Source organism: Globicephala melas, chromosome 6 (assembly GCF_963455315.2).
Source record: "Globicephala melas chromosome 6, mGloMel1.2, whole genome shotgun sequence".
Classification (NCBI taxonomy): Eukaryota; Metazoa; Chordata; class Mammalia; order Artiodactyla; family Delphinidae; genus Globicephala; species Globicephala melas.
Window position 1 is genome coordinate 2,635,091 of NC_083319.1, and position 27,520 is coordinate 2,662,610.

At 59.9% G+C, this 27,520-nt stretch overlaps 1 protein-coding gene across 1 annotated transcript; it reads left to right on the plus strand.

Annotated features, from left to right (window-relative positions):
• The first annotated feature begins 6,952 nt into the window (after positions 1–6,952).
• Positions 6,953–27,137, plus strand: DBH (dopamine beta-hydroxylase). Its single transcript, XM_030838120.2, has 12 exons — positions 6,953–7,270; positions 9,484–9,630; positions 10,919–11,176; positions 12,138–12,314; positions 12,922–13,024; positions 16,775–16,941; positions 20,093–20,236; positions 20,699–20,737; positions 21,277–21,336; positions 25,263–25,390; positions 25,861–26,020; positions 27,006–27,137. Exons 1-12 carry the CDS (start codon positions 6,953–6,955, stop codon positions 27,135–27,137), a joined length of 1,833 nt encoding a protein of 610 aa, XP_030693980.1.
• Positions 27,138–27,520: the final 383 nt, after the last annotated feature.

Sequence of the window (27,520 nt, forward strand, 5' to 3'; positions counted from 1 at the left end):
TCAAATGCAGACCTGTCGTCCAGGGGTGGTAACACCCAGCCCAGCCCCAGCCCTACTGAGACATCTTGTCACTCTAGATATGGACCACGCATCCCCCGGAAAGATGTCCCTGTCCGCACCTGCACCGGGTCACGCCACCTCCTCACCGACGTGTAGCATCGTCTCTGTTCCTACGTTTAATTCGCCTTGACCCCCGCCCGCTGTTGGGCAAGTCTCTGTATAACTTGATCAGTGGAGAGACAATTGGATCAGGGCGTGCAGATCGCTGGCCCCCTCTTGCCTCGTGAATGTCAGAGGCCCCCGGGCACCGGGACCTGCTCCTTCCAAAGTCTCATCTTTGAAAAGCAGATGGCGAGCTTCAGGCTTTATTGAATTTGCGTTTATGTATGTGCTGCATCTGACTGTAGCCGGAGGGCGGCTGCCCGGCCCAAGAGCGAATTTGGCCCGTCAACAAGGTTAAAACCCACTTACCTGTAAGAAACTATTTGTTCCAGGGAGGGGGTTTTGCCTTTGGTGGTTGGCTCCCGGCCAGCGGCTGACAATCTTTCTTGAGGAGAGCCTTTTGGACCTCGGGAGCGACTTCCGTGAGGAAGCCCAGCTGCCTGCCTCTAGCCCCACCATTCCAGTTCTGGGGGCTGACCCTGAGGACTCACAGGCTCGAGAGCCTGAGGATGGATGTGCGTGACCGTCATTGCACCACTGCCACCACCGGCTTAGATGAGAAAGCAAACAGCCCACGTATTTAACCAGCAGGGGGTGGGTTCAATAAGTTTGCACATAGTCGCACAAGGGAATATTGAGAAAGGAGAGCGGCTGCGTGCCCAGCCCCCTCGGAAGCAGACGCTTGTGCTCTGTGCAGTCTGTGCCCCAAGCGGGACCTCAGACGGCGCTCGGCGCTGGAGGAGCCGGGCAGGCTCCGCCCCGCAGCATCTCTCAGATCTGACCTCCAGATCTGCCCCGCCCCAAGGTGGGCGGGGCCCTCTGACCTTCAGGCCCGAGTCACCTTTACTTGGCTCTGGCTTAAGGAAGGGGGGGCAAGTCAGAGGGTCCTGGACTGGGCGGCACCAGCTGACCCGCGGTGCTGGGCGGCAGCTGGCAGGGACAGTTGGGGTCACGGGAGGTATAGCAGCCCCGAGCTTCAGGGCCACGGGACGGTGTGGCCCTGGACCTCTGCACGGGGTGTAGAGGGGCTGGTCATCCGAGGAGCGGCGTGGCCGGGCAGCTGAGGTGACCGCTGCCCGCTGGCTCCCTTGTCGAGGCCATCGTGTGGGCGGGCAGGGCCTGCGTGGAGCTGCCCGGAGGATCAGGAAGGCCCGCCCTCTCCTCCAGCCCGACCGCCACTGCCTGTGGCCTTGCCTGTATCCGCGTGTCTCTAGTCTGGGGTCCTCACCTGTGACGTGGCGGTGGTCAGGGCTCTGAATGCTCGAGAACGCCCCGCACATGCAGCCTCACGTCAGAGCCGGGCGGGGGCTGGGCTCAAGCACGGAGCATCTCGAAGCATCAGGAGGACCCAGACCCCAGCAGCATGACGGCTGTCACCTACCAGGACTGGCCAACTCTGGGCCAACAGTAGGTGGACTGACTTTCGGGTGACGTGGTGGCTGTCCTCAGGGGTGACTGGGCTTGTGGACATGAACTAGAGGTGGGCACAGGCCTATGGAGGCGAGAGGGGCAGCCTCGTGTAGAGACAGAAGCAGCAGCGCCCCCGCCAAGGTCACAGCCAAGTGTCAGCGCCGGTCCCTGGGCGCTCACCCCGCTGGGCACTGTTCCCATTCTACAGATGAGGAAAGTGAGGTTCAGAGCACACAGCTCCGTCCTGACCACACAGCAGCCCAGCTCAGGGCTCAGGCCCCTCTGGGGTGGGGAGTGGTCTGGGTGCCGCCTGAGGACCAGCCACCTTTCTGGCAGTGGCCCCTTTGGAAAAGCTAAAGACACAAAAATTGTGCACCCACACCTGCCACAGGGTCCCCAAACTCAGGAAAGAGGACGGTGTCCTCATCCTTTTGGAGGATGCAGAGAGCGCAGAACCTGAGGATGTTCTCCTGGTGAGATTCCTCAGGGCCCTGCAGGCCTCACCCCAGGTGTGTGTCGTCACCTCCAGACGCACTGGTTAGGGGTGTGTGTGTGTGAATGTAGGAGTGGCTGGGGTGCAGGCCTTGGACCCGAGGACGGGCAGACTGAGGCCCCCAGAGGAATCAGGAGACCTCACTGCTCTGGCCCAGGGAGCTCTGGGACCAGTGGGGGCTCTGGCCCAGCCGCCAGAGAGGGAGTGGGCGGAGGTTGGAGCTGAGAGGGCCTGGGGTGCCCTGGGCTCCTGCATGCCCCCAGCCCTCAGGCTGTGGCCACATCGTTTGATGCCCTTGGCCCTGGGCATCTCAAGTCTTGGATGTGCCGTCCTAATGTCAGGGCCGCCACCGTTAATGGGCAGACACGGGGGAACATACGGGGGCGGCAGATGGATTAGCTGGGAGGCCATGCTTCTTATACCTTCACATCACGACCAGCCATGCTCAGGACAAGGGACGGAGACGTGCCCCCCGGGCATGGGGGTGGGGGGTCTCCATCTCCGGCAGCCCCCAGCAGCCCTTCTCAGTCCGGCTTTTGCCCGGCTGTCAGCTGGATTGCTGGAGTTTTTGGGGGGGCACTGCCTGCAGCCACCCTGGGGTCGTTGGGGGCGGCCTGGCCTGGCCTGGCCTGTCTGGGTCAGGTCCCTAACTGGCTTCAGTCGGGTTGCTGTGAAGCCAGCCGGAGCGGCCTCACGTGGCAGAGGCGATGGGGGATTACAGCGTGAAGGATGACAGTGTCAGAGAGATGCGGGAAAGCAAAGGGCTTATTAAAACGCTGAAATTGGTTCCAAATGAGGTCAGCCGTCGAAGCGCCTTGGAGGAGAGCCAGGCGCTGAGCAGTGAACAGTGTTTATTTCCCGACAGGGTGGCAGCGACGCCCCGGGTGCCACCCGCTTCTGGAGGGCACAATGCGCCCAAACACCAGAGCAGAGCCGGGCAGGGGGGTGGAAGCAGGGGGGCAGCACGCCCACCCCTGCCCTGAGAGCACCTGGGCCGGGACAGCACTGACAGTGCCAAAGGGCGCCTGGGGTGGGCAGGAGTCTCACTGACACGGGCTGGGGCAGGACCGCTGAGTACTGCTTCCTTATTCCAGGTCGGATTGCTTGTTTTTTAAAATCCATTAATGCAAGGAACGGCACCTCGTGGCAGAGGCCACCTGATTGGACCAGCTCCTTCCCACCCCCAGCCCAGCCCAGAGCCTCCACAGTTTCTCTCCCTGCTTGAATTTCTCCTCCGAGCATCCCTTCCTTCTGACTCCAGTGGAACTTCCCTGACCTTGGCTGTTTCCAGGTCCAGCCCCCCTGGCTAAGAGTGCACCCTGGGGTCCTTGATCTGGGCACCAGGCCGGCCCTGTCCCCGACGGCACGATGCTGCCCCTCTCTGAAGCTTCATCTCGTGTCTGCGGACAGTCAGAGATCGGGCACCCAAGGCCGGTGGGGCTGAAATGAAACAAGTAGGTGAAGGAATGGCCGTGGACACAATTTCTATCTCCTGTTAATGACCTGGCCCGCGTTCCAGCCCAGTTCTGAGCTGGAGGAAGAGAATGCCTGTGAACATGTGTTCACACGCGCTGCTAAGAGCCACGCAGACCTTTTCTCCTCGGCTCTTGGAGCAACTGTGGATCTCACCTGCATGCGGAGAGGAACGGGCCCGAGGTCCGCCGCAGGGCTGCTGACTCCAGTCCCGGGCCCTTGCTGCCAGGCCTCACACCTCTCGATGCCCAGCTCCCTGGGGGTGAAGGGAGGCGGAGGGATACACGGTTGTGTCGTCCAGCTCCTCCATCTCCAGATGGGCTGGGGATCTGATGGGGAAATGCTTCCGTGGGGAGGCCCAGCCGGGACTCAGCAGGGGTGGAGCGGGGTTCAGACCCAGAGCTCCGACCCTTCGGTGGTGCAGGATGAGCCCTTGGGGTCCCACTACCCCGGGAGAGAGCTGGTGCTCGTTCCGTCTGTCTTCTGGCCGGAGCCACGTGGATGGCCAGGAGGCTCACGCAGAGCCAGGGCTGCCGTGGAGCCCTGTCACCCTCGCTTTGCACCCGCCGGGAACACGGTGCCCGCCCGAGCCGCCCGTCTCACCTCCTCCCCGTGGCTGCACCCTGATCATGGCGGGGGGTGGGGAAGGTCCATCGTATCACGGGATCCCAAATGCTACACGCTGCTTAGGCACCACAGACGAGGAAGTTTGGGCAACATTTTAAAGAATGAGGCGGTGCCCTGTGGGACGAGGCCTTCGGAGCCTGGTCTGGGGTCTCCCCTGGCCTGTGCCCGCCTGTCTTCTGTGCAAGGCAGCATTACCTAAAGGCCTTTGGGTTTGATCCTGTAGCCTGACACCCCTGGTGCCCCCCCCCAACCATGGGAACACCGTCCTGCCAGGCTCTACCTGAGTCCCTGCCCGGGCTCCAGGAAGCGCCCCTGCCACCCCAGGCCAAGGGACATCCCTGGGCTCTACCTGAGTCCCTGCCCGGGCTCCAGGAAGCGCCCCTGCCACCCCAGGCCAAGGGACATCCCTGGGCTCTACCTGAGTCCCTGCCTGGGCTCCAGGAAGCGCACCTGCCGCCCCAGGCCAAGGGACATCCCTGGGCTCTACCTGAGTCCCTGCCTGGGCTCCAGGAAGCGCACCTGCCACCCCAGGCCAAGGGACAGCCCTGGGCTCCGTGCTGTCACTTGTGCCGAGGGTCTGCAGCTTCCACAGCCCCAGAGGGCCTGCTCTGGTGGCCCATTATCCTTCCACATCTTTCCCCAGGCCCAGGACGGGGGCCTGTGGTGGCATCCTGCACTCACTCATGTATTCACTCACTCAGCCCTTTATTTTGCTCCAGCTCTGTGCTGCCCTGGGGAACGGGCCCCAGCAGTGGGTGGGCAGGCAGTCCCTGCCCCATGGAGAACAGCTATTGTGGTGTCAGCTGCACGAGTGACGTGCCCTGTAACACCTCCACCCTGTGACCCTGTGTACAGTCAAGGCGGGGTATCCCGCAGCCTTTTGTAGTGTTTTTCCTTCTTCGGCCCTGTTTGCAGGGCGGCCCAGCCACTGGGAAGCAGAGACCAGCACCCACCAGGACCAGGGGAGGGGAACTTGCTCCAGATTTCATACTCATGCAGAGACACAGTCATTCCTTCCAAAGGAACAGAGTTCAGAGCAAAAACAGAGCCTGCTGCTGCAAGCTCTGGGCTAGCCTTCGTCACTATTTGAGGATTTGTGGGTATTTGAAGACGATATTGTGGACACTGAGGACATTGGTCAAGTTCTTGGTTTCTCCAGAGAGAAGAGGAATTGGAGGAGGAAGAAAGAAGGAAGGGTGTCAGATTCCTGGAAGGAGGAGGCCAAGTTCAGAGCAGAAGGCAATCAGGGACAACTTCCTGGAGGTGACAGCACAAGTCAAGTCCCCTCTGCACAGAGAAGGGCAGGAGTGAGCTGGGATGCAGACAGACTGACACATGGGGCTTGCGGAGCCGTGAGTCCCCACGGGCCTGTGCAAAGGCTCTGTGTTGCGTGCGGGAGAAACCATGCAATCGGCTGGCTGCCCTGGGAGGGTTCAAATTCAGTCGGGGTCCACTCCAGGCTAAAGGACATTGTGGGCTTTGGAGCTTTGGACACAGGGAAGCAGGTCTGGCATTCACACCCCTTTCTGCAAAGTCTGTTTCCCCCAAGAATTGTGCCCTGCAATCTACCCCTCGGCAAGGTATGAATCAAGAAGTCTGCTCCCGTGAAGTAAGTCAGAAAGAGAAGGACAAATACCGTCTGCTAACACATATATGTGGAATTTAAGAAAAAAAAAATGTCATGAAGAACCTAGGGGTAAGACGGGAATAAAGACACAGACCTACTAGAGAACGGACTTGAGGATATGGGGAGGGGGAAGGGTGAGCTGTGACAAAGCGAGAGAGAGGCATGGACATATACACACTAACAAACGTAAGGTAGATAGCTAGTGGGAAGCAGCCGCATAGCACAGGGAGATCAGCTCGGTGCTTTGTGACCGCCTGGAGGGGTGGGATAGGGAGGGTGGGAGGGAGGGAGACGCAAGAGGGAAGAGATATGGGGACATATGTATATGCATAACTGATTCACTTTGTTATAAAGCAGAAACTAACACAGCATTGTAAAGCAATTATACCCCAATAAAGATGTTAATAAATAAATAAATAAATAAATAAAAATTAAAAAAAAAAGAAGTCTGCTCCCCAGCAGTGTACCCTGCTCTCTGGGGCCCCCAGAAGTCCACCTGCAATCTGCCCCCAGCCCTAGCAGTACAACCACGTCTTCTGGAGCAGCTGTGGCACCAGCTGGAGCCTGTGGGGAAATCGAGAGAAGACAAAAGTGGGAACAGCAGGCCAAGGAGAGAGTGTTTAAACACAGGGACTATTTGGGGATCGTCTTTTATCTTTAGTTTGAAATCGGTCCACCCTCTAGTATTATATGATAGAAGCAGCTCCCTGGGCCTGCGGCCGTGAGGTCTCGTCACTCACTGGTCACCTTGGAAACCCCTCGGAGCCTCAGTCTGCCCATCCACGGTGGAGCAGCACATGGGCCCAATCCGTCAGCTCCACGGGGACAGGCCCAGGCAGCCAGCCTGGTGGTCAGCCCAGTGCCTGGCTGGAGGCCGCCTGCAGGGAGGAGCCCTTTCCGGACACCTCTCGGAGACTATTCAGAGCGAATGAAACCGGCCTGTCTGCTTCAATTCCCACTGATGATGTCCATGTGTCATTAGTGCCAATTAGGAGAAGCAAGGGTAGCAAAGCGTTTGGCCTGGGGCCCGGCCTGGTGGGAGGGTCACTGGGACAATTGAATTCCCCACCAGACAAATGTGATTACCGGTGGAGCCCGGGCCCACCCCCTGCGGGGCCGAGACATAAATGGCCAGGTGGGGCGGCCAAGCTCACCCAGCCATGCAGGTCCCCAGCCCCAGCGTGCGCGAGGCGGCCTCCATGTACGGCACAGCGGTGGCCGTCTTCCTGGTCATCCTGGTGGCCGCACTGCAGGGCTCGGCACCCCCCGAGAGCCCCTTCCCCTACCGCATCCCCCTGGACCCCGAGGGGACCCTGGAGCTGTCGTGGAATGTCAGCTACGTGCAGGAGACTGTCCACTTCCAGCTCCTGGTGCGGGAGCTCAAGGCCGGTGTCCTGTTTGGGATGTCGGACCGTGGCGAGTTGGAGAACGCCGACCTGGTCGTGCTCTGGACCGACGGGGACAGTGCCCACTTTGGGGTGAGTCTTCCCTCCGCAGTGCTCCTGAACTTGCCTTTCCCTCTACACTCACCGTCCTTAACCCGGCAAAGGAAGTCTCCCTCCTGCCTCTCTGGTCACGTTTACTCTGAGCATCCCTTGTGTCCCAAGCTTGGGCATCTCGGGGATGCTGATGTGAGGACAAAATGGGAAATCGATGACTTCCACGGTCCTTGACTGCACGCCCCAAATAACAGAGCTCAGCGTGCCCAAGGAGCACAGCCGCACACGAAGGACACACTCGCCACATAAACACACGTCCTCCACCGCCCCTGCCCTCGGGAGGGCGGCCCCACGTACCCACCCGCATGAACAACGCCCAGAGGTCACACGCGGCCAAGCACGGTGGCTGGCCTGCCTGCCCACTGCCAAGGATGCGGTGCTGGCTCATGTGGGTAACCTGAGCAGGTGCAGATTCCCCGGCCCCCAACCCGGGCGTGGAACGAACCGTCTGTGGAGTTAAGCCAGGACGCTGAGGGCGTGCGCTTCCCTCCACGCCCGAAATTCACCCCCATTCTTGCCAGAAAGGGAGAAGGGGTGGGGGGAGGTTTCCCTTCAAAGGAGAGAGGTTTTGGGGGCCCTCGACAAGCTGAAGGGAGGCCCTCTGGGTTGGGGGAGCCTAGCCATCTTGCCCTGAGCCGCCACCCAACATTCTTCCACCCTGACCTCTCTGGGGACCAAACCCAACTCTCATGGAAACAGACGCAGGAGGGTTAAAACAGTTTTTAAGTCAGGAGGCACTTTATCTGTGAGCAGAGGGGCTCTTCCTTCAATTAAGTGTGGGAATCCAGCGGTGCTCCAAGCCGGGGTCAGGACAGGCCCCCGGCCTCGCGTTCCTCATCTGCAGAGTGGGTACAATCATCCCTCTCCACCTTCTCGCGATGTGTGAGTTCACACAAGCTGGTCTTTCTGGAAGCCGGTGGTGCTCTGTCCAACCCCTGCCACAACTCTGCAGGAAGGAAGGAGCTCCGCATACTTCCCAGGGGAGGGTAGGTGAGCCCGACCACCAGCCAGACGGGGTGGGGCCTCCTGGGCCCCGGGCTGTCCCACCTCTCCTCCACCAGGATGCTCAGTGGCTACGGGTCACGGCCAAGAAAGACCTGGGCAGCGCGTCCCAGAGGAGCCGGCAAGCCCGGAAGCAGCTTCCCCGGCTGCCAGGAGAGCTGGGGTCACTCGGTCCTCCAGCACAGGCAGGATTAATTTGCACAACAAATTCCTATGCAAACAAATGTCAGACTTGTTTTTCCTCCTTTAGCAAATATGTTCAACAATTAATTCTAGACTTCCAGCCGAAGGCTCACGAGCTGACTTTCTGCTTCTGTTTAAAACGAGTCCTTCTGCAGATCAGCAGTGCACCCCAGCACGAGCTCCACTGTGCTTTTCTCTAGGGAAAATGTGGCAAAATCTTTGGCAGGTTTCTTTTTTGCTCAAGGAAATGAGGAAAACATGCTTCAGCCCTGAATGCAGGGTTTAAGAAAATCCTAAGGCCAAGGACTGGTGGTCCCGTGTTGTTCCTGAACTGGAATAGCGGCCTGCTGGTCGGGGGCAGGGTTTCCCTCACAGCCTCCTTGCCAGGTGGACGGCTTTCCGGGCCCTGGCCTGGAGCCCCGGAGTGGCCGAGCCCTAGAGCCTGGTGCCAGGGAAACAGCTAGGGAGAGGGGAGGGCAGGGTTTGGCCAGAACCACCACCCTCGGACATCCTGGGGAAATGCAGCGGGTCCGTTTCCTCCTGGGCCTCGGTTTACCCTCTCCGGGCAAGGCTAAGACTAGGGCGAGGTGGGCAAGATGCTGGGGGGGGCGGCGTTTCAGGCGGGCTCACTCTCAGGGGAGTGCAAGTGCAGGGTGGGCAAACCCTCTCCGAGGTTCCGTGTGCTGTTAGGGTCCCTCCCTCCACAGACCAAAGGCGATTCTTTGTCTAAGGCTCCCGGGTCCCACCCAGAGGTCTGGGAACCTGCATGGCTAACCAGCCCCAGTGAGTCCTGGCTGGCGTTTGAGGCCGTGTGTCAAGGGCACAGAGGAAGAGAGTGGGGTTGGAGGTCAACTCCACTGTCTCAGGCAGACACCGAGTGTGGGCGTGACGCCCACCCCGGGCAGAACCCCAGGAGCCCCAGGGCGAGCTGTGTCCAGGGGCTGCACCGCGGGCGGCCAACGCTGAACTCGGCCCCTTGTGCTCCGAGCCCGCCCTTGCCTCTACAGGACGCCTGGAGTGACCAGAAGGGGCAGATCCATCTGGACGCCCAGCAGGATTACCAGCTGCTGCGGGCACAGAGGACCCGGGAAGGCCTGTCCCTGCTGTTCAAGAGGCCCTTTGGCACCTGTGACCCCAAGGATTACCTCATCGAGGTGGGTGGCAGCCCGCTTGCCCAGGAGACCGTGGGCTGCGTGGAGCCCTCTCGCATACCAGGGCGGTATCCCTGGGCCGGCCGTGCACAGAGAGCATGGATTCCAGAGGCGGCTGGGTGGGGACAAGGCAGGTGGGGAGAAACCAGCTCTGCCATCGGCGTCTGATCCCTCAAGCAAGCAGCTCTTGGTTGACACGTAGCTGACGTGTTTCTAGATGTTGGTCTCGCCCCGAAGCTTTCAGACAGGGACCTGAGTGGTCTTCCTCCTGACTAGTTCTCTCTTCCTGGTCCAGCATCTTCAGGAGAATTCTGGAAAGAGCCCAGGAGACTTGGTTTCCCAGACTGGCTCTGTGGCCAACGGACTGTGAGGCTCCGGGCAGGTCCCCTCCTCCTCTGGGCCTCAGTTTACCTGTCTGTAAAAGGGACTTAGATGATCTGTAAGGCTCGGCCTGCTCTGTCTAGGAATTCACAGCCGCAACAGATCTAAAAATCCTTAGGCTTCTCACGCTGCTCCTAGACCCTTAGGGAAAAACAAGCCAGTTCCCTCCTGAAGGCAAAATCCTCTCCACTTTCCAAGGCACCTTGACACCCAAAGTCTGTGTTATCTTTATGATGCGTCAGCGACATGGGCTGGCCCAGTGCTACACGAGGAAACTGAGGCCAGACAGGGGAGGACTCGCCCAGGGACACACGGCAGAGAGGGGACAGAGCTGGAGCCAGAAGGAGTGCCCTTCCAGAAGGAGGTCTGAGTCCTTACCCTGCTGGCTCACCTTCCCCACGGACAAGGGCAAGGGCAGGCAGAGGACCCTCTCCCGGAACTTTGCATGGCGTCTGGTGCCAAGGTGTGCTCAGCTCAGAGCCTCCAGCCTGGATGTGGGGAAGCCTCCTGCCTGGAGCTCTGAGACACCTGTGCAGAGAACAGCCCTGTCCCCAGTGACCCTGGGGGTGGTGGAGGGAACACATGTCCCAGGTGAGCCAGCCGGCCTGGTTCACAGCGACCCAGCAATGGTTGGTTGAATGGACGCTAAGCAAATGTAGATGGAAGGAATTTAGGGAGACAACATGTACTAGTGGCTGGTGCAAACCGCGGGCTCTGGGGGCGGCCGGCCTTGGATTGACTCCCAGCCAGGTCCACACAGAGCCTCAAAGCTCCCCTCCTTCAGAGAGGTGAGAATCGGGCATGTCACCAGCCAGGCGAGGGTGGGTAGGGACGTGGCATCTCCCCGGTCACCAGGAGCCCAGCTCTGGGGGTGTGAGTGGATGAGTGCCGGGCCCTGTCTCGCCTGCAGGACGGCACCGTCCACCTGGTGTACGGCATCCTGGAGGAGCCGTTCCAGTCGCTGGAGGCCATCAACGTCTCCAGCCTGCAGACGGGGCTGCAGCGGGTGCAGCTGCTGAAGCCCAACATCTCCATCCCGGCCCTGCCCTCAGACGTGCGCACCATGGAGGTCCGCGCCCCCGACGTCCTGGTCCCCGGCCGGGAAACCACGTACTGGTGCCACATCACCGAGCTCCCCGACGGCTTCCCTCGGCACCACATCGTCATGGTACGTGGGCCCAGCCCTATCCCAGCTCTGCCTCCCACCTGGGGCCTCGGAGGTGTCCCGCCCCGGGGAGCTGTCCATGGTCCTGCTGGGACCAGTGACCTCTGTGGTGTGGACCCCAGGCAGGGTCCGAACTTTCTGCAGCCACAAGTGTGCTCTGCCCCGCCCCCCGTCACCCTGCTCACTCCCCACCCTCCCAGGGCTGCTGCACCCCAGCTTCCCAGCCTGGACCAAAGGCAACTGATGTATTGATTTTTGCATCTTATCTTGGGACTGGAACTGCTGTCTAGCTATTTATCTGTCCGTCAGGACACCCTCCTCCTTCATGAAATAACAGCTCAACTCAGAGCTCAATGGCTCTAAACACCTTCCTGGAGGTACAACAGTAACGACAGTAGCTGTTGAATGTCCCTTCTTTGCCTGGCCCGGGGGAAAGAGGAAGTGGTTTACTCCCTCCATCACCACAATACGATACACGTAGTGCTAGATATTATCACTCTTATTTCCATTCGAGGACGTGCAGCCCAGAGAGGTAGTGTGAGTTCCCAAAGTCACACAGCAGGAAGTGGTGGGCCCGCCTCAGGGCTGCACCTGCCCCCTAGGCTCAGCCTTGCCTCGGGCAGTCTCCGTGTGTCTGTGCAGCCACGTTCACACGAGGACGGCGGCCTTCCTGTCCCCCAGCCCCCTTATCGGGAGATGACTGGCTGGGTCCCCTTCCCTTTGCTCCTGAGCTCACCGTGAGCTTCTGGCAGATTCTGCCTGCTTCCAGGTTGGTGGCTCCACCCCCAAACCTGAGCCCCAGAAGCACCCCTGGAAATCACCTGGCTCAACCCTCCCATTTTACAGAGGGGCACGCAGAGGCCCACGGAAGGGAGCTGCTGGGTGAGAGCCCCACCAGTGGGGGTGAGCAGGTGGCCGGGCGGGGTCCACTGTCCCAGGTCCAGTGGGTGCTCTGCTCCCGCAGTACGAGCCCATCGTCACCGAGGGCAACGAGGCCCTGGTGCACCACATGGAGGTCTTCCAGTGCGCAGCCGAGTTCGAGAGCTTCCCCCACTTCAGCGGGCCCTGCGACTCCAAGATGAAGCCGGAGCGGCTCAACTACTGTCGCCACGTGCTGGCCGCCTGGGCCCTGGGCGCCAAGGTGCGTGCCCTTCCCAGCATCTCCCCAGGGGGCCCCCAGTTATGCATGAGAGCCTCCCAGAAGTGAGGCCCCCAGGGCCACCCAGGCCCCGAATAACCCCGTCTCCCCACCACCTGTGCTTTGCTGGAATCCCATGGCTCTTCTGAGCCACGAACGCCTTCTCCAGCCTCCGTTACTTTCCTGTAAAAATGCAGGAGCCCCACGACCTAACATTCCTCGTGGGCATCGCTCTCATTTCCCCCATCAAGTTCCACTGGACTTGGAGGGGTCTGTGCACAGGGTGGTCCCGGGGCTGGCCTCCCTGGGCTGTGTCCAGGGTCTTCCAGCAGCTTCCTCCACCGGCTCAGAGGAGGGGCTTGGGCGGTGGGCTCGCCTGGGGGCATGAGCTCTCCCCACTCCCTGACCCCGAGTCTAATAGGAACGTTGCATGGGCTGGTAGTGAGCTGCCCATCAGGGGGAGAGTCCTAATCTGTCTGCCCCACCAACAGCACTCACTGCAGCTCAGGCCCCAGCACGTGGGTGGGTATGCCCTGACCGCCCCGGGACCCCTCTCTTGACACCCCAGTCTGGCTGCCTGGCCTGACCCTGCCCTCCCTGCTCCCTGCAGGCCTTTTACTACCCAGAGGAAGCCGGCCTTGCTTTCGGGGGCCCTGGGTCCTCCAGATTTCTCCGCCTGGAAGTCCACTACCACAACCCGCTGATGATAAAAGGTAGGGAGCCCCGAGGTGTGCTTCCAGCCTTACCGTCCTCCCCTCAGGAATGCTGGGCGTGGCCGTACCCAGTTAGGAAGGTAGCCGGGCTGGCGGGGCTTAGCACCGCATCCCTCTCCCCCCAGCTCTAGCCTCCTTGTCGCGTGGCCCACCGCGGCCTGCGTGCCTCTTGTCTCTTGTTCACGGCCCGTCTCCTGGGCCTGCGGTGGGCTCCCCAGGCAGAGTCTCATCGGCTGGCTCATCCGCACGGTGGGGGCCCAGCATCTTCACCCCTCCCCCTTCATAAACACAGCTGCCACCAACACCACGCTGTCCCAGGTACCACCTGGGAAAGGCAGGTAGAGGTTTCTTGTGTGCCTGTTTTGCAGCAGAGCAAATTAAGCCAGTGGTAACGGGATGCCTCCAGGACCATGAAGCGAGTAGGAATTGAGAGCCAGCAGGTCTGGTCTGACCCGGCTCCGTGGCCTCAGTGGTGCAGCCACGCTGTGGTCGAGCCCACACTTGAACCTGGCAAGCTGGGTCTGATTCCGAAGCTTTAAGGAATCATTTAGATGTCGGGTCCATCTGAGTAAACACAGCTCACCCCTCCTCCCACACCCTTTCCTCATTGGCACCCGACAGAGCAGAAGGCTAGCATCAGGTGTGCCAACCAACGGGGTCCCAGACCACGGAGGGAGGTCACAGGCCGGAGCAGTCGCATGTGCCGTCTCCCCCGAAAATCTAACTTCGGTGAGGCTGCTCAGACCAGGAGATGCCCCCCCAACCCTGACCTCCCCTCCCCAAAGGGGTGACTCTCCAGCACCCATGAGAGGTGGCTCTGCCGTCCCCAGAACAGGCTGGGCCAGGACAGGGCACATGGCAGGATGGCAGGATGCAGGCCACTTCAGAGCCAACACGATCCCTGCCTAGAACCCAGCCGCCAATGGTTTGACCATTGGGAGGCACAGCCCCAGGACTGTCCTCAGGGCAAAGGGAGTGCCTGGCTCACTGGGGGGCGTTTCTGGCTATGAACTTCCCTCCTGCTTCTCAAAACCTGTCACCACAGAGCAAACGCATGCCTGGAGTGTGAATGTGTCGATGGGATTTTATTTCCATGTGCTCTGTGTTAGGGCGGCAAACAGGTTCTGCTCACCGGGACTCCTCTGACTGACCCTCAGCTGCAGCTCTAGCTCCCTGCTGGAAAGGCAGCTGAAGGCCGTACTGGGATTGATTAGCGATGTCTGCCCTGGGCACTGGAGGGGTGGCTCTTGTTTGTTTCGCGCTGTTGAATTTATACTAGGCAGACAGAAATCCACAAGACCCCCTCCTGTGAGATGCAGGATCATGTCTCATTCCCCAATTTACCACACCAGACCTTAGGTCCAGAAAGGTGCAAAGGCCTTTTAGGAGGGAGACACAAGCAAAGTGCAAGAAAGTATGAAAGGAAGGGTCCACACGGCCTGGGCGGCATCATGGCGGCTTGTGACCTGGGCCTCGGAGGACAGGACCATTTTCACAGGGGAAGCTGACAGGTGCTTCGTTCCAGATGGAGGGATAGGCTGTGCTGTTCACAGACACGGAGGTGGGAAAGGGAGACAGGGGGTCCAGCCTGGCTGCAATGGAGGGGATGGGGGCAGAGAGCAGGGACTGCTGCATCATCCTGTGCCTGAAGGAGGAACAACCAGGGTCAGTCTTTAGGGTGATGCTGCCAGCAGATACTGTATCCGAAACGGAAAACATTTTCCCCTCTCTCTGTTTCACCAGCATCTCCTGCCATATATTGTCACATAGCCCTCTTCCTCTCACTCACGCTCTCTTTTTTTAAATGACATTTTTCATTTGTGTAAGTGAGGGGCAGAAATGGTCTGAGAGATTAGACATCAGCTCCCGGCCAGGTCCCAGCCTGTGTCTCCCTAGCTGCGTGACCCTGGGTGGGTGACCCCTACCCTTGCTTCCTGACCTCCCTCAGCTGTCCTGAGGCTGGGGAAGCTCGTGCATGTAACGCTCCCAACTGGGTGCGGGCACCGGGCTGTGCTCAACCAATAGCCACCAGCGACTTCTTCCCGGCTGCGTCACTATTACTTTGTGCCGCCGCTGGAATTATCTGCAGCGCACACAGAGGAGTGTACGTCAGCTTGGGCCTTAGCATGACACGGGATTTATTGCTCATTTAAAGCCTGAAAGCAAATGGATTTTTGAAAACTCCTTAAGCATCAGGGAAGTCTGTCTCTTGCTGATTATCTGCTTGTATTTATGGATCTTTTGCCAAATGTAAGGATGCTCCTGTCACTTTGCAAATCTGGAGATCGGTCTCTTTTCTCTAAATATCAAAATTCAACAATTATTTCACTATTTAATCCCCGTCTGAATTTTAACCAATTGCATCTCGCTTTTTATTATTATCCTCTGATGTAATCAGCCCAGAGATACAGAGGCTGAGTCTGGACATTGCAGGAGGAGAACGGGGCAGGGAGGGAGGGAGGGAGGCAGAGGCAAGACGGTGTGTCCTCAGCTCTACCTCAGAGCAGCTGAGCAGGGAGACAGCCCTGCCCCCAAAGGTGCCCTGGGCTGGGGTCCCAGCTCGGCCACTTCCCAGCCCTGCGATCTTGAGCAGGGTCTTCAGCTCAGGTTCCGGGCCTCAGTTTCCCCGTCTGTCATCGCGGGAGGATGATTCTTCAGTTACACGGGCTCCCCCGCCCAGCTCCCAGCTCTCCTGCCCATTCCGAGGGGATGGGCCATGTCCAGCCCCTACTCCTCTCCCATGGGACTAGCCCCGAGATGCCAGGGCCTCGCTGACTGACTCCTGGCAGGGAAAGGATTACTCGAGACCTGTGGGTGCCGGCATCCCCAGACCTCCATCCGTCAGCTTCGTATGATCACTGCGAGGCTGCCCAGGGAGCCGTAGACTCTCCAATTTGCCGACTACAAGAAGACCTGGCAGGTGTGGCTGGAACATGATGGGCAGAAGCACCAAATTCTTCTTTGGAAGAGGTCCTTGACTTCGAGCCCAGAGAGGGACAGCAACTTGCCTGAGAGCACACAGCACACTGTTGAGCAGATGGGACCCAGGACGGTGTGTGAGCCGGGGGGGCTGCACCCTTAGCGCTGACCCTGCTCCAGGGGTCCACGCTCCAGCTTAGGTTTCTCCTGCGATGTCCGCCCAGCATACGCAGCCCCTGGGTCAACCCTGCAGGACAGGAATCAAAGGAGGAAGGAGGGAGAGAGGCCACAAGAAGGATGTGCCTTAGATGCGTCTTACTGACTTCACCACACAGACTCACGCTCACCTGCCCGATGGGGCCGAGGCTCCTCTGTGAGAGCGGCCACGCCCTGCTCTCTGCCCAAACCTCACCGACAGGTGTCCTGCTGGTCAGTTCCAGCTCAGAGCCCTTGGAACCAGCAGGAAGAACATCAAAGCACTTCCCAAGCCCTCCGGGGCGTTGGCGAGCTTCCTGAATGCACCGCAGGCACCTCACCCGGCCCAACAGCACGGTTTTGGGTTTTCTTTCGTTGCCTTAATCAAGTCTTTCCAATGCATTCACCTCGTTTCCGCGGAAACAATGGCTCTTGCCTTGCACGTGGGAATTGCACAGGTGAATCGGTCCTTGTAACCATGGCGTTCCTCTGGGGTAAACAGGTGTGGGAACAAATGCAGGTGGGAGCGGGTGTGGGTGACTGGTGCCTCCTGGTTGAGGGTGGCTGGGGGGGTCCGTGTGCCAGGCGGGGCGAGGGGCGAGGGGCCCCGCTCACCTCCGTGCCTCCTCCTCCCAGGCCGGCGCGACTCCTCGGGCATCCGCCTGTACTACACGGCCACGCTGCGGCGCTTCGACGCGGGCATCATGGAGCTGGGCCTGGTGTACACGCCTGTGATGGCCATCCCCCCGCAGGAGACGGGCTTCGTCCTCACCGGCTACTGCACGGACAAGTGCACCCAGCTGGTGAGTGGGCCGGACATGGGGCTGGGCCTGGCACCGCCCTGCTTGCCCTGCTGAGGCCCCGAGGGTGGGGGCCGAGGTCGGCGGCTTGTGGCTTTGCTTTCCCCACCCTGCAGCTCCACCAGCGCCCCCCCCCCACCTCCTCTGGACGCCCAGGAGCCGTCCCGCCGGCCGGCGTGCGTCTGCACCTTCCTCTCCAGTAATAATTGGCTCCCGCTTAGTCCAAACCTGAACCAGTGTTTAAAATACACGCTCGTCCTATGAATTAGTTAGACAACACATTCACCATGAGAAACGGAGGCAGTGCAGCTAACACCCCTGGGTCCCGGCAGCCTCTCCCCCTCCCCAAGGTAGCCAGTTGCTGGATCTCTGGTGCCCCTTCGGACTTTTCCCCCACCTGTTTCTACAAGCCCTTACATGCGGCATGTTTAAAAACAAACTGAAGAATGAACGTTTGTCTGTGACGCCCTTTAACCGACGCACAGCACGGATTCAGTGGGAACTTCACTGGCGCCGGACCAGGTGAGGCCAGCGAGGTGCCTGGGGCGCAGGACACAAGGGAGCCCTGACGCCCAGGGCTGCTGTGCGAGGGCAGGTGTGGAACAGGTAACGCTTAGACTCGGGGGCAGGTGGAGGGACCGAGCTTCGGGAGGAGCGGAAGTGACTCCCCAAATTCTGGGCCCTCGGTTCTCCCCGGCCTCCCCCAGTCCCGGCCTGTGCCGAACTGTCCCCTCGTCACCAGTATCCAGGCTGCTGTCAACTTTCCACTGACGGGAAGAAGCCCTCAGGGAAATTCTGTGCCCGCGGGGAACGTGTGTCGGGTGTATCTAGAGGTGGAATTGCCGCGCACGGGGATGTGAGCTTTCATTTGAATAAATCTGGCAAAAAGCCCCCCAGAAAGCCCGTTCTGGGGCTTCTTCCCCCCACAGTACCAGAGGGTGCCTGGTGCCCCAGACTTCCTGACCCACCGTATTATCAATGCTTAAAATATTTTCTCAATCACTTGGGAGAAGAACATCACTGTCGTTCACTTTGAATTTCCCCATTTGTAGAAGTTGAGGGTGTTTGCACCCGTTTCTTGGCCATTTGCCCTTCCTTTCTGCGAATATCTGTTCATAACGTTGTCCAGTGTTTCTAGTGGGTTGTCTGTCTTACTACTGGTAGAAACCAATAGTAAAAGAAACCAGAAGTTCCTTATATGGTGGGTGTTAACGGCATGGTCTGTTGGGAACGCTGCAAACACTCTCTCCCATGTGGTACCTTTGCTTCTCACGATGACCTGCAAGGTGAGTGTTAGCGTCCCCACTTCACAGATGGGGAGACTGAGGCTTGCCGGGGCCACAGTGCCTCTGGTTGCAGAGTGAGGAGTCAAACAGGGGTCTCTCTGACTTCTCACAGCAGCCTGCCTTGTGATGCGGTTTATATGCGGATCTGTCTTCCCAGTGAATGGATTCCCCGGGGAGCTCCCTGAGCCTCCAAGTCTTAGGCAAGCAAAGGGCCCTCGAACTGAAGGGACAGAGCTGTCAGACTGCACTGGCCTCGTCTGCATCCACGGTGGGTCAGCTCTTATCTGAGACCAGGGGGGACAGACCGTAACCACAGCAGCATCTGACACTTTCCCGTGTCCCCAGAACGTGGTGACACCTTGCCGTGTGCAAGTCTCTGTGGCCGGAGCCTGGAGCTGGGGCTGCAGACTCACCGGCATAGAGGGGCCCCAGGCCGAGTGACTGGCCTTTGCCAGGGGTACACGGGTCATGCTGACCCGCTGACCTTGAGAATATGCCTGTCACCGGCCTGGGAATGCAGCCCTGCCTTCTCTCACCAGAGTCTCTAAATACTTTACAGCCCCAAATAAAAATAACTCCGTTTTCTTGTTCCCCTTTAAATGGTACATTCTTTGTGAAAATCGCATTTCTGTGGACTCTCATGGAAGGGCCTCCGGCAGAGTGGCGGATCTCATCTCCGTTAGCAGACCTCCGAGGGGCGTGATTTCTGCAGTCGGAAGTCTGGCCTGGTCTAGGTACCCTCACCCAAGACCAGCCAAGAAGAAGCACAGTGTTTTGGACCACAGGCCCCAGGACGGCAATCCCCCTGCACCTGTCACACACCCACGGCTCTGGGCCAGTGGTCGGCCTCTGCGGACCAGACGGGAGAAACTCAGGGCCCCATTGTTCAGCAGGTGCTCCCAGGCCTGGCCCCAATGGTCACAAATGTGGCCACAAGGTTTCCCAGTCCTCATAATGACGAGGGCAGGGGACAGTAGCTGGAGGAGAACAAGATAGAAGCACAAACGTGAAATCGGGTGACGTGCGGAAGTGCAGCAGCCTGGGGTCGCTCAGTGACGGGGCGAGGGCACCAGGACCTCCCGGAGCAGCCGATGGGGTGGACGAACACGGCGGTGTGTTGCCAGGGAGATGACCACGTCGAGTAGAAAACGCTGGACGTGTGTAATCCGTTTTAGGAAACGTTCTGTCTAAATCAAGTGAATGTTAACGCAAGAGGAACATCTGGAAAATGGCCGTCTGCCCTGGTGGTGATGTGAGGGCTGGCCTGTTTCCTCCGTGCTGCCCGCCTGCAGCTTCACGGTCACACCACGGCTGTAGCACCAGGTGACGGTGACGGCAGGGAACAGCGGCCTGGCTCTCACGCAGATGAAGGGAGGTCGTGCCGAGGGCAGCTGGGGACCTGCCAGTGCTGGAGGCTGGCAGAGGCTGGACAGGACGGCCGGCACTGCTGTCCCACGTCATCCGCCGGACGTGAGGACCCTAGAGTCTGTGGAATAGAGGCAGAACGAACCGACCAGCCTTCGGGGGCTCAAGAGAGGACCCAAAGGGAAGCCGTCGGCAGCCGGATGAGCCTCGGGCTTCTCTCCAGTTGCGGCGCGCGGGCTTAGCTGCCCCGAGGCATGTGGGATATTAGTCCCCCAACCAGAGGTTGAACCTGCGTCCCCTGCCTTGGAAGGCAGATTCTGAACCACTGGACCGCCAGGGACGTCCCTCTACTGAGTTTTCTGATGGGGGGTTTCACCGATCCGGGAGAAGGAAGGGCCTGGGTGATACAAACGGTCCAGGGAAGTACTCACATGGCCGTTCTGTGGCCCTGGGGGTGCAGACAACCACGTGGCCAGACCCTGACGCCCCCCCCATCCCCGCAGGCTCTGCCTCCTTCCGGAATCCACATCTTCGCCTCTCAACTCCACACGCACCTGACGGGCAGGAAGGTGGTCACGGTGCTGGCCCGGGATGGCCGCGAGAAGGAGATTGTGAACAGAGACAACCACTACAGCCCTCACTTCCAGGTAGGGCCCACCACCCCGCACCCCTTCCCCGCCCCGCCCCACCCTGCTGGCCCGCGCAGGGCATGGCTGTGGGCTGTCCGACCCTCTCTCTCCCGACGGCCATAGAAACGTCCCCATTCCGGGGCCCCCTCTCCTGGGCCAGCCCAGACACCCGAGGAGTACACACAGCCAGCCGGTTCCTCTTGCGGATTTCATCTGGGGGAGGGACTCCAGTGGGGGATCCTGGCGTGTGGCCGACTGCGGGATTCGGGGGACCCTGGCAGCTTGATGGTAACATCCATCTTAGATGACCACCTTCTTGTCCTAATCTGTTCCTGACCAGAGGCCAAACTTAGCCAGTCCTGGCTTCCCACAGAGGAATGGGGGGGGCTGTGTCTGCAGTACTCTGAAGTCTCCCCCTCCCCCCTATTCTGCCCCTCCCCCTCTCTGCCCCTCCCCTCCCCCCAACTCTGCCCACCCCAGGAGATCCGCATGTTGAAGAAGGTCGTGTCCGTCCACCCGGTGAGTGCCCGGTTAGGGACGGGGGGCCAGGAGTGCCAGGAGTGCCGTCCCCAGCGGGGAGGGACAGGAAGCAATGGGGGAGGGCAGAGGCTGGGGAAGGCCTTCCAGAGCCAGGTCCATGCAGGACAGGGGCTGGGGCTGCCCCACCGTGAGACTCACCGGGACTGCACGGAGGGGCCGCAGAGGGGCCGGGACCAGACTGCACTTGGGGTGACAAGCATCCTCCCGCCTGATCAGCTGACCGCAGACCCGAGAGCTTTAGGGAGAGATGAGGGCATGGGGGTCACCGTGGGTCCCTCCAGCCCCAGGCAACCACCAGCCGGCTCTGTCCCATGTAGGAGGGGCCACAGAGGCCGACGAGTAATCACCCCCCGGGGACACTCAGAGAGGGACCCTCCTGTGTGGGTACCCTGGGCCCACTGCTGGCCTCCTCAGTAGCGGATTGACTACCGCAGTCAGGCGCCAGGTGGGACGGGCCCAGAGCACCTGGTACCCGACGCGGGCCGGTGCTGACGGGCCTTTGTCGACTTGGTCCTCAGGGAGACGTGCTCATCACTTCCTGCACATACAACACGGGAGACAGGAAGCTGGCCACCGTGGTAAGTCACCTGGCTTCTTGCCATCTGCTGCAGAGCACGTGGACAAGTCTTATCTCCTCTAGACCAGAGGGCAGGGCTGCCCCTCCTTCATTCGTTCAGTCAACCAGTGGCTCTCAGGGTGTGGTCCCTGTACCAGCAACGTCAGCGTCCCCTGGGACCTTGGTAAAAGAAACCGATGGTGAACTCATCGGTTCCTCCCCAGACCTATCGAGCTGGAGCTGGAATTTGGGTGGTGACACCGCGACCCGAGGTTTAACAAGCTCTCTGGGTTATTCTGACGGCTGCCCTAGGTAGAGCGCCACGGCAATAAATATCAACACTAGAGCCGGTGCTGGGGAGCGGCCACAGCCGTGAGGTCGCTCCCCGCCCCCAAGGAGACAGGCCTGCCACCAGCGACAAGCAGAGTTGGGATAAAACTAAAGACGCGGTGGAAGTGTTGGGAGCAGGGCCAAGAGAGGCGATTGTCAGACAGAGACCAAGGAGGGGGAGAGGCTGGGAGGGCCAGGCAGAGGGGAGGCGGGCAGGCAGGCAGAGGACAAAGGTCATTCTCACACCTTTGGTAACAAACCTGCAGCCACTTTTCTAACACACTGTTAATCAGCAAAAATAAAGGGGCTACAGAGACGTTCATTGTTACGCTGTCCCCTTTTGGGCTTCACGCTAAGACAATCCCGTGTAAAGGTAGTCGACTCTGCTCCGGAGGGATGGGGCACGGGTTCACCTGGGCTGGGCTGTGGGCAGCCCAGGAGGAGGACCTGTCCAGGGCTAGGTGTGCAGGCGGCACCAACAGAGAGGTGGTCACGTGACGAATCGAACAGCTGGGGCACCTCTGAGAACAAAGGGCGACCCTGTTAACAATCGTGCCGGGTCAACAGGCACAGACCAAGACCGCCCGAGCACGCTGACCCCTTGCTGACAGAGTCTCTGACTGTCTCGATAGTCAGCGTAGGTCCCAGGAATCACCCCGGGAATCACGAGGTTCCGAGTGCACCAGACCTGGTGTTGCGTCCCAGCCTGCGCGGTCCCCTCCCCTCCCCAGGAACTCTGGTCTGCACCCGCGACTGCTCTGTCTCTTCATTCAGCTGACGTTCCTTGAACGTCTACTCTCTGTCCCATTTAGTTTCCTTTAAGACAGCTTTGTTGAGATATAATTCACACGCTGTACAATTCACCCACTTCAAGTGTGCGATTCAATGACATTTAGAATCTTTGCTACGTGCAACCGTCACCGCAGTCAATTTTAGAACATTTCCTGCCCCCAAAAGGAAGCCAAAATCCTTCAGCCCCATACCCTCAGCCCCAAGCAATAACTGATCTCCTTTCTGTCTCTGTGGGTTTACCGATTCTGGACTTTCAGCTCCACGGAATGGTATAATCTGTGCCCTTTTGTGACGGGTTTTTTTCACTCAGCATCGTGTTTTCAAGCTTCATCCAAGCCGTGGTGTGAGTCGGTGCCTCACTCCTCTTTCTGGCTGAATAAGACTCCATCGTGTGGATGGACCACAGTTGTTTGCCATTCACGCGTGGATGGACACTGGGGTGTTTCCACCTCTTATTTAGGGTTCACACCAGTCTCCAAGGTAGGAATCCTCGTCTCTGTTTTCATGGGTGAGAAACTGAGGCTCAGAGAGGGGAGACACTTGCTGAAAGTCACACACCTGACAACCAGGGCTGAACAGGCATTTAGCCCCGGGCCGTGTGCCTGTAAATTTCCTGCCTCGTGACCCCTCCCTCCGTCTGGATTTAAGGTGACAACTGCTCTGGGTCTGTGGTCACAAACTTGGTGGCGGGGGCAGGAGAGCTTTGCAGGCACACATCCCTGCCCTAAACCCCAGCACCTTTTTTTTTGGTGGTACGCGGACCTCTCACTGTTGTGGCCTCTCCCGTTGCGGAGCACAGGCTCCGGACGCGCAGGCTCAGCGGCCATGGCTCACGGGCCCAGCCACTATGTGGCATGTGGGATCTTCCCGGACCGGGGCACGAACCCGCGTCCCCTGCATCGGCAGGCGGACTCTCAACCACTGCGCCACCAGGGAAGCCCGCTAGCACCTTCTTTATGAGACTGCAAGGGGGGGCTCAGCACATCACACAGCCGCTAACGTGGAGCGCCTCCTAACCCTAACCCTTCTCCACGCGGAGGACTTGCTGTAATGACACAGCCTGTCTGTGCGTAGGAACGCTTGAAGCTTGGCCAGGACCCTCTGAGGCAGCTGTCCCAGGAAACAGTGAGATGGAGCAACTGGGGGCACCCAGCTGGCAGGGAGCAGGGCTGGTCCAGGCGCCAACACTGCACGTGCTGCCTCTCGGTAGGGAGTCTATGAGCTGAACAACGCCCCAGGCAGGACCGCAGCATCTCCTACTCTGTGGGCGAGGCCACTGGGGCTGAGGGTGGGAGACGTCAGGCACCTGCTTGGCATCCAGCCGGTGAACGGTGAAGGGGAGCCCCCCAGGCCAAGCCCTGCTCCGTGCTGCTTCTGCGAGGGCCATGCTCCCTGCCCCACCCGACCTCATCCGGGAGAAATGGTGTCACGTCCAGGGATGTTCTGGCCACGTGAGTGTTCCTGAGGGCTTCAGGCCACCGCCCCGCACCCTCCTCGGGGAGGTGGCCCCGTCACCAGGCGGGATGACAGCGGAGGGCAGCAGGGCCTTCCCACACTCTGACAGCCCCGGGCCTGAAATGTGATTTCCAGCCCAGGGTGGAGACAAAGGGAGGGCTTCCTGAGCACAGCCCGCAGAGGGTCGGGACTCTCTCTCTTTTGATGTCTGAGACAAGCAGTAGTAGGAGGTACAGGAATCTGTGGAATTCCAGGAGGGAGGTTATCTTCGTGATCTCAGGCCAGGACAGGACGGCCCAGAGGCCTTGGGAAATGGGGGGTCAGAACCAGGGAACAATACAGGTGAAACCCTCCCCCGAGGTGCCGCTCAGGAGCGGGGCAGCGGCTCCTGGGGAATTTCCTTTTTAAACAGTCATCCTTGAGCAGAGCTGCCCAGGCTCCCTGTCCACTGCCTGGCGTGAGCCCTCAGCTGGGCTTTTTACGGTGCTTTTGTTCTGCCATAAAGAAGCAGATGCCTTTCTCCCCTCAAACTTTCCCACCAGCCAAATAACCCCCCCACCCCACCCAGGCCCACTCCATTGTTCACAAAGAGCTGGGAGCCTGGGCAAGGCAAAGGTGGGCCGGGGCCATGCACCCAAACCTGCCCCTGCCCTGCTGGGGTCTGAGCCGCTGCCAGGCGGACCTCTGCTCCCTCCAGCCTGGCCCCTCTGCTGCCAGGTTCCTCCTCTTCCTGGGTCTGGGCTCCACGTTCAGCGGCTCTGAGAGCAGGGACCTGGCCAGGGGCTTAAAGCTGGTGGCACTCTGCTCCCTCCCAGGATGACAAAGCCACAGGTTTCCCTGGGTGGCTTGTGACAGCCTCTAGTCACCGGCGCCTCTTCTGCAGCCCCTGCTCCTCCCAGAGCTGAGTTCTGGAAATGACGGGTGGCCATGCGGGGTCTTCTGTGAGGGGAGGCCTCCCCTGCTGTCCCCAGTCCCCAGGCTCACACCGCAGACTGAGGGGACAGCTCCCCAGCCAAGGTCGGGAGCCTGCATCCACTCAGGCCTTGCCCTTTACCCTCCCTGGGACTCAGTTTCTGCATCCATAAAATGGGTACACTAATACCCCTCTCGGGTGCCTCCGTTGTAGTTTGATTCCTCACAACACTTACCACCACCCGAGACGAGCGTACTGGCTGACTTGTTTGCTATTGGTCTCACCTGCAAAGGCTGGGAATCCCAAGAGGGCAGGGACTTTGCTCGCTCAGAACATGGTGTGGCACCGCGTGGTGAGGGAACGAATGAATGCACGAATGCAGTGAATATATGAGATGTCGAGCGGCAGCATCCCAGAGTAAAGCGCCGCTGCTGACGGGCGTCATCTCCGTCCCGCAGGGGGGCTTCGGGATCCTGGAGGAGATGTGCGTCAACTACGTGCACTACTACCCCCTGACGCAGCTGGAGCTCTGCAAGAGTGCCGTGGACCCCGGCTTCCTGCAGAAGTATTTCCACCTTGTGAACAGGTGATGGCTCCAGGGGAGCACGTCTGCTGTGCCTCCCATCCCTGGGCATGGCAGGGGAACCCCAACCCAGAACCCCCCAGGCCCTGTTAGGCAGCTGGGCGAAAGCGAGGAATCCAGGAGGAGGGGGAGCACAAATGTGGCAACCATGTCTCCACTCCCCCTTGAGGTGTCTGTGGCAGGCATCACTAATCGATCTCTGCACTTGTTTCCTAGTGAGTCTGGACTTGGCCTGAGAAGCCCCCTCCACCCAGCCTTGGAGCAGCCATTCCCTACTGATCCAAGCTGGCAGAAGAGATGAACCTATTAGCCATTGCCAGCAGGGAGTCAGGGCCAAGGCAGTATGTTAGGAGGCTGGTGGCCTGAGAGCTACTCTGGGGACCCCACCCATCTACAGGGAGGCGTCACTTGCCCTGCTGGGCTCCCCTCCCCTCTGCCATACCCTACTCTGGGCTGTTTCTTCCCCCAACAAGGTTCAACAGCGAGGAAGTCTGCACCTGCCCTCAAGCCTCTGTCCCTGAGCAGTTTGCCTCTGTGCCCTGGAACTCCTTCAACCGCCAAGTGCTCAAGGCTCTGTACAGCTTTGCCCCCATCTCCATGCACTGCAACAAGTCCTCGGCTGTCCGCTTCCAGGTATGCCTGCCCTGTGTGTGTGTGTGTGTGTGTGTGTGTGTGTGTGTCAGGGGCACGCCAGCCGCCGCCCTTGGGAACACCGTAGCCCCTTCCCAACCCCCAGCAGCAAGTTCTGCGGCTGCCCACCCCTTAGTGCCCCAGGCCCCTCAGAGGACCCCGGCGTGGGTGACAGGGCTCCACCCCAAGGAGCTGGCGAGACGCACTCACACAAAACAGTTGAGTAATCTGGTGGTGACAGACGGGCCCAGACAGACAGCTGACGGTCTGCAGAGGGAGAAACCGACAGCCACCCCAGAAGGGCGCTACCCGCTCTCTGATGCCGTCACATCACGGGACTAATCTTGGTGGTATGAGCAGGCCGCCAGCAAACTCCCCCGGAGTCTAAAAATAAAGTGCTTAGGGAGGGGCAGGTGAGAAACCATACAGTCTGAAGCTGCAGGCTGGTTTCTCTCCTTATCTGAGACCCGCTGAGATTCAAAGGCATCTCATGTGTTCCCCGGGCCAGCGCCTGTCTGAGGCCAAGGCTGGTCCTGAGTTAGGCGTGGAGGGCTCTGCAGCCTGCAAGTCTGGAAGGCAGGTTTTCTGGAGGCATTTGGGAGCTGGATTAATTGCTATAAATCAAACATTCCCGGCACCAAGGGCGGGCCTCATAACGGCGCGTCAGAGAGTCGTTTAGGGCAGACGTCTGATGCGGTTAAAATGTGCCCTTTGATGCAGCCTTGTCATGGGGCGGGGGGTGGGGATCGCTAAAAACTCAGCCTGTGCCCAGGGCTTCTGACTGCTTCTCTGAAGGAAGTGAGGGGCGGCCAAGGAGGCAGATGGGGGCCTAGGATGACTTCCGGCTGAGGACCCCCAAGTAGCAATGGGGGGTTGGTTTGGGACAAGGTGAGTTTAAGGGAAAGAGGTCATTGGGAAAAGGGCCTGGGGAGGTGGCCTCCGCTTCACCCCTCCAGCCTCAGTTTATCTCCTGGTCCCTTCCTTGCAGGGTGAGTGGAATCTGCAGCCCCTTCCCGAGATCATCTCCAAGCTGGAAGAGCCCACCCGCCACTGCCCAGCCAGCCAGGGTCAGAGCCCCGCCGGCCCCACCATGGTCAGCATCGGCGGGGGCAAAGGTTGAGCGGGTGTGGTCTCCTCGCTCCCCCCTCCACGCCGTCCCTGTGGGCTCACGCCGGCTCTGCGCACCCCCGTACTCTACGAAGACCCCTATGGAGCAGCTCTGTGTGACCAGGATGAGGGGCTGGACCAAGCCACTGCCTGAGACTAGGGTCCATTCCAGCATTCTCCCCCGGGGGAGCCCCTGCATGGCTGAGAGGGTCCCGTGACAGCTCCCTGTTGACCCGCCGAGGACTGGGTGGACCGAGACCCTCGCGCACCCTTTTGACGCAGCGTAAGGGTAACCTCCCTCGGAGGTCTAGAGTCCAGTGCCCTGAAAGCCCTGCCGTCTCTCTGGGAGGGGCCAGCCTCCTGGCACAGGAGCCATGCCTGGCCGCCATCACCCGA

Coding starts and splice junctions, on each gene's coding strand:
- DBH (XM_030838120.2), top strand. CDS start 6,953: ATGCAGGTCCCCAGCCCCAGCGTGCGCGAGGCGGCCTCCATGTACGGC. Junction 9,631..10,918: donor CCAAGGATTACCTCATCGAG/GTGGGTGGCAGC, acceptor TCTCGCCTGCAG/GACGGCACCGTCCACCTGGT. Junction 21,337..25,262: donor ACAGGAAGCTGGCCACCGTG/GTAAGTCACCTG, acceptor TCCGTCCCGCAG/GGGGGCTTCGGGATCCTGGA.